Source organism: Coturnix japonica, chromosome 2 (genome assembly GCF_001577835.2).
Source record: "Coturnix japonica isolate 7356 chromosome 2, Coturnix japonica 2.1, whole genome shotgun sequence".
NCBI classification, from domain to species: Eukaryota; Metazoa; Chordata; class Aves; order Galliformes; family Phasianidae; genus Coturnix; species Coturnix japonica.
In genome coordinates, this window is record NC_029517.1 from 76,328,130 (window position 1) to 76,342,205 (window position 14,076).

General features: G+C 37.7%; 1 protein-coding gene across 3 annotated transcripts in view; it reads right to left on the minus strand.

Moving 5' to 3' along the window:
- The window catches only part of SUGCT (succinyl-CoA:glutarate-CoA transferase), a 331,487-nt gene that overhangs the window by 14,020 nt on the left and 303,391 nt on the right, over positions 1–14,076 (minus strand). The window contains exon 14 of one of the 3 annotated variants that reach the window (XM_032442545.1): positions 9,665–9,813. The exons of the other annotated variants lie outside the window; for them this stretch is intronic. Coding sequence (XP_032298436.1) covers positions 9,743–9,813 — 71 coding nt within the window. The 3' untranslated portion in view covers positions 9,665–9,742. Of the gene's footprint in view, positions 1–9,664; positions 9,814–14,076 lie in introns of those variants that run through there. 3 annotated transcript variants of the gene reach the window in all.

Sequence of the window (14,076 nt, forward strand, 5' to 3'; positions counted from 1 at the left end):
AAAAAAAAAAAAAAAAAAAAAAAGAAAGAAAGAAAGACAGGAAGGAAGACAAGGAGTAAGAATACTCAGAGGTAGCAATTTTAAAGAACCATAAATTCCCTAGGTAAGAATCTATAGCTTCATTTCCGAGGGAAAAGCATTTACATGTCTGTGCTGTCTTTCTAATCATCTCTTTCTCTGTTTTGTCCCTTTGCCCCCCAAAACTTCTGAATCTGTCAATTGTAATCATAGTGTAAAAATCCCAAGGAAAATTAAATTCTTACCAGTTTTGTGAAAATTGGCAACTGCTGAAGGACAGATACCAAAATTACTGTCCTGATGACATAGGGGAAAAAGTAAAAGAAAAATACTCTGGCTGCAAAGCACTTACCAATAAGTACAGACACAACTGCATAAGAGTCACCTGTCTTTCCTTATGAATACATGGCACAAGAGACAGAAGGAAAGGTCAGGTAATCATAAGTCCCCATTGAGTTTATAGAGGATTGAAATCTGAAGGAAAATGATATTTAGTCCCACTGCACATGGAACAACTTCTAGACACCTTTTTCTACAGCACTGTGAAAGGTGCAAGATCAGGGCAAGGACACTTAAGACACTTAAGTGTCTTGTTCTTGCAGGAAGGAGCTGAAGATCTTAATGACAAAGGTGACTAACTGGGAGAAGCCTTGTAAAACTCCATCAGGAAAAACCTAAAGAGAGACAAGCCGAAGCTACTGAAAAGCCAAGCTAAAAATATAATTTGTCTCTAGTCATAATCTAATCAGTACGGAACTCAATACAGAATCCCAGCACAGGATGTGGGTTAGCCACAGGATGTGTAGGTACAGAAACTGTAATGCAGAAATTGCGCGGTGAGCCTGAAAGGCTTGTGCCATGCAGGAAGTCAGACTGTGTGACCATAATGGTTATTCCTGGGTATAAGAGGTATGGAATTCTGAAATGCCCATTAAGCTCAAATGTTTCCATACAACAGTGCTGGGTTTAAGACAGACTACCTGAGCTTTCTCCGACACTTAAGAAGTCTATGTATTGTTTCACTAAAACATTAAAGCCTTAATCACTGTATCTTGAGAAGTATAGTCAGCGAGAAGTGTCCTACTAATGTGGAACAAGAAAATCAGAATGTCACTTGAAATGAGCCCCTAGAAAAGACAGAGAACCACTCCATTGCAACATGTTTGCAAGATCCTGGCAGTGAGTCATGCCCCAACTGCGCAGGAAGGCAAGAGGCTCCTCAGAGCCCTCCTACCGAGCATGGGAAAAACTATTTCCCAGCCCCATGCCTTGTGGTTAATGTGATTTTGCATGTTGGGATAAGCATGTAAGCCAACCCAGAAAGTGTCTGCATCTCCTTCAGTACACCAATCCATCCTTTCTTGTGTCCTGTCTCCAGCTATAGGTTAGATTCTTTGGCTGTTCAGAGACCCCAAAGGCCAGCTGTGCACCATCAGAGCAGGAGGAGATTAACATATCCTCACAGATGAGCTCTTCTTTGCTCCTCAGGCAGCCAACTGAAGCCTGCATACCTGAAGCTAATTTGAGTCTCTTAATTCAAGGATCCAAGACAATCCACACTTAAGAACATATATGGAATGAGTCTAAGGCTGGATATAACTTTCTTGCTTACCTCTTACTTGTTAAAGATGCTTTTTGCAGGGTAAGAAACTTTAAGCTTTTTCTAGTCAACTGAAAAAATAAAAATAAAATTAAAAACCTTCTCTGAACAGAAATTTGAAAGACTGCTGAACATTCTCCTAAGCAATCTTTTCCTAAGCATTTATTAAGTCCAAACATCGTAACATCACTCACATCCCAAGTCAGATAGTGCAGCTCCTATGGATCATTCTTCTATGTCTGTCCTTGAAGTCCTTGCCTAGTTATTTCTACACCATTCTGTAAGCACAGACAAGGCACAGTTTACTGCAATGATAGAATAATAAGCATTTTTCCTTGCTACCTCCTAACCTCTTCTAACTACAGCTTGAAAGGAGAATTGGTATTAAAAGAGTTATTTGTGATGACGCCAATCATCTTTCCTTAAGTCTCTTTTCAAAATTCAAGGTACCTGTTCTATGGATCTACCTGGCATTGCTGCCTGTTGGTGCTGAAATCCACCATGACGGCTGCTTTGGCAAATAGCTGGTAGCCAGAACACTGTGAGCTGGGTGTCAAATGGCTTGTGACAGAAGCAGTGTATCATGCAACTCTGCCTTTGATCCCTAGCCTCACCACAACCCATCTGTATATTAGTTCACATGATTTAGTCATTAATTTTGAATGATTAATTCTTAAAACATCCAGCTTAACCTGTTAAGAAATTGACAAATGGAAGCCTTCTGTGTCCACCTGTAGCAGAATTATTCAGTCACTTATAACTCTTACCCTGACTGATTTTGCCTTAACAACTGGGGGAAATAAATAAATAAATAAATAAATAAATAGAATTAAGAATCAGAAGACATGTATTGTTACACAAAGTCAAAGATAAGACATGACAGACAGATATCAAATCATGTGTCTGTCATGTGCAGTATGCTTACTGCCATGCACATTTATTCTACACTTCAGACTCTATGTTCCTCTATGGACACAATATGCAGGCACACAAATCTTCACATTTGGAAAATTTAGCCGTCAGTTGATACTTTCTTGCCTGGTTAGTGACCCACACCAAGTAAGTATCTGTTGAGTGAGTATTAAAATAATGGAAAAAGTCATCAGCTGCAAAACAGCCAAGGAAACTCTGGTGGTTGAAATTCCAGAGCAAATGACAGCCAAGTAATTCTATGTTTGAACACCATGGAAATACTTGGAACCTGACTCTGGAGCAAGGCATCTGTGATTAAGTAGGGCTGAGTGCTATGCACAGCCTGATCATTCTTCCAAAAGCTCTCCCACTCCACCCTTCATTTACATCTGCTGTCCACTGTGCTGCAGAAGGAGGCCAGTTCCTCTTCACGGGGACTTTCCCTGGCAAACAAAGATGGGAAGGGATTTGATACTTTGTTTTGGATTACTTGAAGAACTGCAAATTACATTTTTAGCTCCTTTTGGGTAAGGTGCCCAGACTCCTTGAGGCACAGGCTACTAAAAATGCTGGCGGAGTTTCAGAAAGCACTGTGCAATCTGACATGACTTTGTTTCTGAGGGTCATCCTTCAGACATCTTCACAGGGTCCCAGTTTCAAGAAAAAGCTGAGGGCATCAGCTTTCTCTTTTAGGATGTCTCAGATTGACTGTGTAAAGACAAATGGTATTCAAAGCAGACACGAAGAATGAACATCCTTTCACTGAGGAAGGTACAGAAAAACTCCATAGAAACTTTCTGGCCACTTCTGATTTCTTATTTCCTATTTAAAAGTAACAATTGGGTTAATTTTAAGTTCTTTAAAGGGAAACATAGTGCTTAAGTTGGGCTCTGGGAGTCAGCTAGAGAAGTATACTGGGGATTAGGCTGTTTTTTTCCACAGATCTCTAAGTGACAATTTGATCAATACTGTCTCCGCGTGAAGTACTGGGAACAGCTTTGTGTCTTTCCACTGTCTGTTGCCAATCCCTGACATATGATATTCAGCTCATCGGCTTGCAAATATCAAAGCAGTGTGGGGCACGAGAAGCAGCCATCTGAGACCAAGCAGCCTCCAGCCTGACTCTCAGTTGTGTGGGCATGCTGCATGAGCGTGCAGAGGGCAGTTAAGTATAGGCTGGTTCTGTATCAAAGTTCTTGTGGTTTCTAATACTTGCCAGCCTTTGCTCTGTCAGAAGGGATTTCAGTGTTGCGTTCTACCCTGCAATGGGCAAAAGAGTCAGAAATCATCTCTCCTCACCCACAAAGACTCAAGCAGGATTAAGAAACAGAAATTTAAGTCAGACACACCCATGAAGAGGAATGAGGCACAAGGTTAGGAAGCCATCCAAAGCTCGCTTGCCTATCCCTTACTAAACTAAACAGACTTTTTTTCTTTCTTTCTTTCTTTTTTTTTTTTTTTTTCCCAAGGAGACAACTAAAAAGCTGGAAAACAAAAATTAAAATCAGATTGAAACCAGCCACGCATAAGCAATATCCCATCTTAAATGTGCACAGATCAGTTTCATTAAAATATTTACCCGTTCTCTCTTTTTCCACCTCTTGATATTTTGGCTGCTTTCTTCAGATCCCCTTTAAACTGCATAGCAAAATGCTTTCACTGACTTGGTTTGTAGTTTTTGAGCCCTAATCTTAAGCAGCAGGTGCTTAGTTTTAATGGAATTTTTCCATCTTTGAATGTCTGGGAGCATCAGTAGCACCTCTCTCCTACACAGCCCCTCACCTTTGATCCTTTGCCATTTGCACTTGTGGGTTTTAATTTACTGTATTTCTTCTGCTTTCCACAATCTGCTTTTTCACTGCAAAACACTCAACTTCTCCTCTTTCTTTTACCTCATATGATTGGAAAGAGAAATCTCCTACAAATCCTTATTAAATATGAAGGGCCTGGCAGTCTCTGGCCTCATTTTCAGCAATGCTGTGTCTACTTTACACTACAATGGCAATTTAAATGGCATCACAATTGATTTAAATATTTGCATCACAATAACAATTATATTTTAATTGCCAGAGGTCCCAGAGCTTATACACACAGAAAACTGGAACTAATATAACAGTTGGTTTTACTTCATGCAATTAGTTATTTCGGAGCAAATGTCTGTGTGGGCACTTTTGTTCCATATTAACAGTTTTTGTTTCCATTTAATTCTGGCATTTTGGATAATCTGATTTACTTAATTTTCTCTTATAATTTCCTGTTTTGAGTAAACATAAGTGATTTTGTATAGACTTAGTTTCAAGCAAAATCCAAGGGTAAGTATTCATTTTGCACACATATATCTAGCAGTTTGGATTAAAAATAGCTGTGTCAATTCCCATTTGTGTGTGGAATAAATGGTATTCACATCCTAATGTTAGAATGTTGTAATGAGTGAGTTTTTGCACTGTCTTGTCTGGTGCTCATTGATTTCTCACAGTTATGATTTAACAATTACACATAACATGATTTAACAATTTCTTTTTCATAATTTTTTTTTCCTTATGTACAGGAATTTCACATGCTAGTTTGTACTTTATCTAATGTTGTAAATGTATTTCTATTTAGCTGTTAGAGAAAGCTTCTTTTTCACTTTGTTTTCCTTCTACTGCTTATCACATACACATGCATATTGGAATAGAATTATTGCTCAAAAAGCAATGACTTGCTGCAGGCATGACCATATCTTTATCTCTAACAACTCAACAGAAAGTTGACCAAAAATTCTCCCTTTTAACACATAAACCTGCATTGTGCAGTAGTAAATCACAAGGTCTTACATACCTTTCTCATAACTAAATTTTAATTGAGTTTTCCATTCATAACGAGGTAGCCCTATTCCAGAAAGTCATACCAGCCACTTCCTTAATCCACAAAGCTCAGAGGCTATCTTTTGTACTGACAGCTTGCAAAAATGTTTAATGCTAACACAAATACCTTTCATAGATTATTCTCATTCTCAGGCTGATTTCTAAGCCAGCTGTTCTCTGCCTGATTCAATGTGCAGATTTCATTTTAAAACACAGAATATTCCCTGGTTACCTGCCATATAACTAGATTTTACAGGTGTAGAGCATGTTTGTAATGCTTGTTCATCCATTTGCAGGGGGAAAAGAAAAATCATAAAATAAAATACTTTGAGTAGCTTTCCTGGATTCTAATTCTTTCTCCCAACTCTAAGATACTGTATCAACTGAAGAATGCCAGGAATTACTTCATACTTTATATATGTACCTGTTGCAGATTATTTTCATTAATTTCAAAGCCATCTGCTGTTTTTGCTTAAAGTAATCTGATCTAGTAAAGGTGTATGTTTGGTGGCCCTGCTAGGCAGGGGGGTTGGAACTACATGATCCTTGAGGTCCCTTCCAACCCGTGTCATTCTGTGATTCTGTTATTCTGTTGTTATATACATATATTTTTTATAACATAAATCTTTTAAGAACAGCTTGCTTTGATATAGAAACATTTAAATCTACCTTAATTATAGATCTGTTACTCTTCTGTTCTTTTTCACATGAGTAGGGTAACTTGCACAACACTTCTCCATAGAACAACTTTGACACACAATACCAAAACACAAAAGAAAACCATTAATATGTTAACAAACAAACAAACAAACAAAAAACTGTCAGAAGAAGCTAATAGTCATCTAGTAGATTGTTTAGAAGTAGTAAGGTCAATTGCAGAACAGATTGCAGAAGCTGAGAATCTAAACAGAGGATTTGGCTCCTTGCTCTCTCACCAAATAATTTTGTGATCACAGGCAAGACACATTTTCCTTGCCATACCCTTTTATTTTTTCCTACAGTTTTGTTAGTCTTCTTGAGACTGGAGTTGTCTCTTACTATTTGTTTATGTCTGACATAATGGGTTCCATTTTGTATTGGAATGAAATACAAATATTAATTTTCTGATATCCTGTCTCCCAGAGCTACTTTTGATGAGAATGAACCACTGCCCCAAGTTATATCTGATAAACTGAGCATTACTCTGTTGTGGGAGATATTTTCTTTGAATTCTAAATCCATCTATTTTGCTGTGCTTCAAGCGATAGTTTTTGGGCACAGAGCATACTAATTGCAGGATTAAACTCTTAGCTAACGCTTGGGTGGAAACTGTTTCCCATAATGTTGAAGAAAATACATTGGTTTCTGTACGCACACCCTTGAATGTCATAGCCCTGATCTTGATTGGAATATTTAGGTTCCCTTTCTGATGCATGTCTGTGCAACATAAATTGATTAAAATTAAATAATAGCTAGCTGCCAAGAAGTATCATTGAGATTTTAGTGGCTCCAGAACTGCTTAGCACTTAGTTGCTCTTTGAAGGCAGAAACCATTGTGCTGAATGCAATGAATTGTGCACCCTCCTCCAAATAAGTAGCACTCAAATTTAGAAATGAAAAATGAAACATCACTTTGATTTAATTTTTTAGGATCATTTTAATTTTACAAACACACAGAAATTTGAAACATTTAAAATTCAAAGTAAACCTTTTTCTCTCAGTCTAGACAGGAACTGGAATGGCCTGCCCATGGAGGTGGTGGGGTCACTGTCCCTGGCAGTGTTCAAGAGGCATCTGGATGAAGAGCTACAAGATATGGTTAAGTGGCCTGTGGCATCAATGGCAATGGGAGGATGATTGAACTAGATGATCTTGTAGGTTCTTTTCAACCTTGTGATTCTATGATTTCACCATAATGCCTCTTATTTCTGTGGACATGCATACCGAGGCATGGCTGATATCACCAATGTGACCCAGACTCCACTTGCAAGCTGCAAGAAACATCTGGCCCCCAAATCTTTTCTTTTCGTGGGTACACTGGGGGGCACATATCAGACTGACAGCCACAGACATGGAAAAAAACTTTCAGAAATTGCTCTACTTGCATCTCATCTGAGGTCTCTCTAGTCAAAATCCCATTTGCTAACAAACTACTGAACTTGCAGTATTAAAACATACTGAAGATGCTGGAAACAACTTCAGTTTTCAAGAAGATATAGATTGTTACACAATGCTATTTGTTGTTTTAATTCACTACTTATGGCTGCAGATACCACAAGAAGTATCACCCAATCAAGAGACCTGTAGTGCACATGGAGATATTTTAACCAGATCCCCCAAAATCATTAGTAAACCCACCAGAAAAGTTAGCTGGGTGAAGAGAGAGAAGTTTTAGAGTTCAGAAAAACAGAATTAAATTTGGGAAAATACAGACCTTGAACACAGGATAAAGCTTGGCTGTAACAAACACTTCCCATCCTTAACTTCTGTTCCTACCATATCCTAACTCCTACCTGCCTTTATGCTAAGGTATCCTGACCAATCTGCTGTTACCACAGCAAGGCCAAGATTATTTCTGTATCTTCCCTGCTGACAGTACTTTCTTTCTGTCCTCCTTTGTCACTTAACCATGCTTGGAGAAAAATCTCCCCTTCCATACAGACTATAAAAGCTAATGTAAAGACTGAGAAACATCCATAGTGGCTCAGTTCATGAGACCTCCTCCTGTTTTTGGAAGTGAATGTTAATACAGCAAGAACATCCAATAGTTTCCCAGGATACTCTCCCAGCCTCTAACAATTTGCCATCTAGCTCCACTATCCCATGCTCCTCAAATACATACTCCCCTATTCTTCCCAAATCCCTCTCCCTAGTCTCCCATTAACCAACGCCCACTCTAATATCCTGAGGATAATCACCATAAGCAACTTAATATGCCATGAGTTAATACATCCCATGTAACTCAATTACTCATCAACCTTCAATGCTCTTTCTTGTTCCCAAAGCCCACAGCTCCCCACAGCACTTTCCACTGAACCCTAAACATTATTCTCCTTCTCTCCTTCTTCCACTACTTCTCCAAAAAGTTCTAGTGACCTTAAATATTCAACAATATGAATGCATCACATTTTTTACTATTTACTTTTTTTTTCAGTTCCTTCATTAAGCAGCAAACTCCCTAATCTTTTTCTCACACAAGCTGACCAGTTACACATTGTACACTGAAAGCAGTACTTGAGAAACAGAGAAAGAAGAGGCTGCACTTCTGACTAACCAGAATATATTTGCTGATTTCTTCCTCTGGATTTGTTAGATCTCTGCAGCTGGGATTTATCCGTAATGAGAAGCTAAGTAACCCCACTTCGCAGCATGCACTGCAACCAACATACTCTAAGAAGGTGTGGGAAAATTTAGCAAAGCACTAATGACTTCTAAAAGTGCTGTCAGAACCTGAATTTATAATGAAAACTATAAATGACTGTCAATTCAACACACAAAATGATTTTTTGTAATTTTTGTGCCTGACTTATCCAGTCTTCCTAGACTCTAACCACAAACAAAAGTAGAACCAGCCTCTGGTAAAGAAATAAAATATAGTAATAAAATGGGTGGACAGAGTAAAATAATTTTCTCAGTTCTGTCTGATGCCATTTATTTAATTTTGCATTATTTAGAACTCTCTGGAAATACACTGTTAATATAGAAAATCAGTCCTTGGGTAGTAGAGACTTCTGTATGGGATACGAGAAACAAGATTCCTCATTGAAGAAATGCAGCCTCTATTTTTCTGGGTGACACAGAGGAAAGACATGACCTTGGCATCTTCACTCACTCTCCTAGATAAACCAACAGGAGTGGACTCTACATATAAAACATCTGGATACTCAGCTTGTTAAGGATGGCACTGTGACAGTTAAATCCAGGTGAGCATACTCTTCCCCCCAACTCTTTCTCCAATCAATGTGACTAGAGAGAAATAAAGCATCAGTTTTCTCAAATCAGTGCATGGAAACTTATAATGCCTTTGCTTTTGGATCTGAAATACATGTGGCAGGCCTAATTTGAAGAAAGTGCACTCTCTGAAATTCAGTCTTTAATGTAGTGTTAGCAATGGAACCAAATCAAAAGCACCCCTACTTACTTGCCAGCTTTAAGAAGTTTTTAATTATTATTTTTGTGCAGTACCAGTCCTCTTTTGTAAAGCTTTCTCAATCCTTTTTAAAACGTTACTGAATGTTGGCCCAATTTCTATTAAAACAGTTAAGCTCTGCTTAGTTTATAGACACAACATACATGGAGAAAATATGTCTGTTTATATGGTACAGATTCCGTGACATGTGGAAACTGCTGTTGAAAGCACTGGTGAATGGCAGCATGCAAATAATCCTTACATTTGAGTACAAGCAAACCCACAAGCTTCACACAAGCTGCTCACATTGGATGCTCTTGGAGTGTGAACTGAAAGAAAAATCATGGTGTTTCTGATTAGTCTTAATTAAAACCATGGGTATCTCATTATTATCCTTCATGCTAAGGTATATTTTACAGTTGAACAGCTTTTAACAGGATTCACATATTATTTTTAAATTAAGCTTTGACTTTTAACTTAAAGACCATTTAACTTAAAGGCCATAAATAGTGCCACTTTCAAATGAAAGACTGAGGACCAAATTCAACAAACAGTTTTTAAGCATGCTGTAAAATCTGTGTAACATTAGGAACCTAAAAAGGACTCAGGAACCTAGGTATTTTCAGTCTGCATATTGGAGATATTTCAAGAACTTCAGAAATAAGGTCCCCTTCAGAGAGACCACAAACAGATACTGTGGGCACATAAATAAACAATGTTTCTGAGTATAATTGTATTTCACATTCATTGGTGATATAAATTTCAGGCATAGTTTGAAGAAGAAACAGATAGAATACCAGAAAACCCAGACTTCAATGTCAACTTCTTACAAGCTGGTAAGTATCCTATTTATGCATTTAGATATACTAAGTACATAGATTCATATCTGCTTGCACTGTTGAGTCTATATGACATTTTCTGTAGATGTCATAAACATATATCACCTTTACCTAACACACACATAAATATTTTCATTGATAAGATTATGAGATTTTCAGATGCCTTCTACCCACATAGAGAATATAACCAACAAAAGCAAGATGTTTTTGGATCACTTCCTTCCAACAGAAGCCTGACCTGTATGAAATAGTATCTTTGACATTTCCAGTAGGAATCTGGTGGAGAACAACCACTGGACACAGAACCATAAAATTCTAGCACTTTTACCATCTAGCCACACAACTTAATGTAAAGTAATTACTGTTTGCGGTTATGAGGCAGCAAACTATTTCAGCATGTGCCTAGATGACTTGATCTCCCTAACCACTGTACAGTGATAACAGTATTTGCTAACTAAATATTCAGGCTATTGTGAAGACGTAGGGAACACTTGCAAGGAGCATTGAAGTTGCAGAGCAGCAGACACAGTGCTGTAACCACTAAGGACTATGCAGCTTTCCACATAACCATGCTGTTAAGCTTTTTCTGTTACATGGTCATATGCCTGGCTCCTCTGCAAGGAGAAAAGGATGAGCCAGTGATGTATAGGTAGTCAAGGACTAAAGGGTCTGACATTAATTTATCTTCTCTGTCATGAACTGCCTCTGAATGACCACAGGGAAATTGTTCTTAGTTTCTGTGAAATTGGGATAGTAATTCTTACATGGTTTTCAAGATGCCAGTGAGTTTATCTACCATTTAAATACAATAGCAATAGATCCATTATAGTACCTAAGGCAAACAAGAGCTGTGTTTTTCAGTTGAATTGTCACAATAAATAAATAAATACTAGAACTAGGAACCAATAAAGCCAAACTTACTTGTTCATTTTAGATGAAACTTTAATTTTAGAGGAATTTAGTTAATTAGTACTTGAGGCAAATAAATAAATAAATAAATAAATAAATAAAGGAAATAGGCAGCTGTACTAAGGGCATATCACAATACCAGTTATTTAGAAGAAATGAAAAAGTGAAGCTACCATTTCAACCTGTTTGACATGTCCCAGAAGTCATTAAGCTTCTCCTCTGTGGAAATGCGACTTCATTAACCATACTTGAAATATTTAATATTGCAAACATTTAATATTTCGAGAGAAAGTTGCAATCTCTGCAGGTGATCAAACTGCAGGTGATACCCAGCTATTAGATCAGACCAGACACCATGAAGAGATTTTATGCAAGTCGCCTAAAAATGATAATAAAAAAATGGATATGACCTAAGAAACTCGCTTTGGGGGGGGGGGGGGGGGGGGGGGGGTGAATACTTTCAGCAATTCAGATCTCAATAACAGTATTTTCCACTCATGTTTGATGAACTCTGCCTTTGAGGTGAAAAATAGATTGTCTCTATAAATGGTCCAATTGTCGTGTTTCAGTTAACACCTTTTTATTTTTTTAACATAATCTACTTTCCTATTCTCAGTTTCCTCTCAGCATACAAAGGACGGATCCCAAAAAGGATCAAATATTTTAAGGACTTCCGAATGACACCTTGTACAAAGGATCCAAAACGGTTATGATTAGCTATACTAATTCTGTACACTGCTTGAGGAATGAGAACAACCGTTGAAACCGAGGATCTTCCTTTATGCAAGGAGACATAAAACATAATCCTATAGATTTTAAGGCAAGTAACATCCAAGGGAGATTTGCTACAATGATTTATTTGCAGCAGGTTTGCTGCAGTAATAACTTTTCACTGCAAGTAAACACAATGTCTGTCTTTTGCAAAATATTTCCACTTTATTTTCTATCAGAGGGCCACCAATACTTCGTGCCAGGATTTCATAAAATTAATAAATCTACTTCCATAATCCTTGCTGCTTTTACTGACAGATGTAATAAACTACCGGATGCAAAACTCTGGAAGCCTACTGGGATTTATTTTCCCTTTTTTTTTTCCTTGACAAGCTTTACAGAGTAGCACTTCTGAGACATACTCATGTGCTGTAAACCTAATCCTTAGCAATTTCCTCTTTTCTCAAATAACCCAAATATTTTATGAATAGTGAAGGATTTCCTTTATCAGACAGCATTTTATGTATGTATGTATTTATTTATTTATTTATTTGAAGTTGTTCTCAAGGACTTTAAAACAATTGGATGTCCTCTTGTTGACATTCATATGACATACTCATATTCAAACATTTAAAACTTGGTCAAGAAGAAGTGTTAGAGTTCAAAGGCAATGCAAGAGGTGGAGGAACTGAGACTACAGTCCATGGGACTTGATACTGAGATAATCTTTTATTTCCTGTCCTCAGCATTGCAGGAATTTCTGTCCTACTTTTTATTCCCATCTCTGTAGAAGATCTGCTTTTCTACTGCAACAAGTCGTACAGGGAGTGACTTTTTAGCATTGAGGAGCCGCTGAAGCCACAAGCTTCTTACATTTTTTGATCTTCATCCTCTTTTCCCCAAAATGTGAGTGACATTCATAATTCTATCTATAACAGAGTGTTTCCTCATATTCACAGTACAACTACACTTACATGCATGCCTTCTTCAGCTAGTCCTGCATTTCTGCCTCCCTTCTCTAGGTTGACTCCATCCTTTGCTGTTGTAGTTTTAGTGGGTTGTGAGTTAGTGTGCACACAGATGCTGACACTCTGGACACAGTTCCTTAATGCAAAATTTACTACAGTGTCAACCCATCTGCTAAAAATTCTTATTTCTGCTGCAAAGAGCAGTGTCAAAGAACAGAGCTCCTAATAAAAAGCCAGCACGCTAGTTCATGTTATCTTGCTCTCACACATGTAATGTCTGCAGTCGCAATCGTACTTCATCCTTCTGCGGCTGAGACACCCTTGATTTGCCTGGGAAGCAGGGAATAAGGCAATTTAAGCATGACAACTCTATTAGTTCTTGTTTACTCTAGAAGGACCACTAAAGGGATAAAAACAAATGTTGGCTGAAATAACTGAGGAAAAAATGGTTGAGAATTTTTTTTATTTTTTTTTTTTCATTTAGATAGGTCATTCCAAAATTAGTTCCTCTTATTTAATTGTATGGAAACTATAGCATACATAATGAGCACAATACCACTATTTGATAGAGCAAATTCTCAGCTACTAAACACCCTTTTTCAACATAGTCACCATCATTAGCTAAGCACAGATGAACAAGAACCTGTGTGATGCATTTGCAAAAATTTGCATGGCCATCTGAACGTGGTGTGTCTTCCACTTTGCTTTCACCACTGCACCACCCACTGCCTCACTGTGCACACATACACTGGTTACTATAAACATTCACCATCAATTAATGTCAATGGCTGTCATTTTTTCAAAATGGAAGAATTCAATGACACTCCTTTGCTTCATATGCACTTTCATGTCAGACACCATTTGGTCAAACTTCCCCTCTGCTGCCATCTGTCACACAGCAACAAAATGTAATGAATACTGGCAGGAAGGTTCAACCTCTACTGCCATATCACCAAAATCCATCTCTGACATTGTGTGCCAATGTAATAAAATAGGAAGCATAGCTTTCGGAGCATTCTGTCTAATTACCTAAAGGAAGTCTTAAGATAGTCTAAAACTCATTCTTCAGCAAGGAGAAAAACTGTTCAGAATTTTGAGTTTTTCTTTGCTGACTAGCAACATTAGAGAAATAAAACGAATGAAAATATTTCTCATTTTGCTGCAA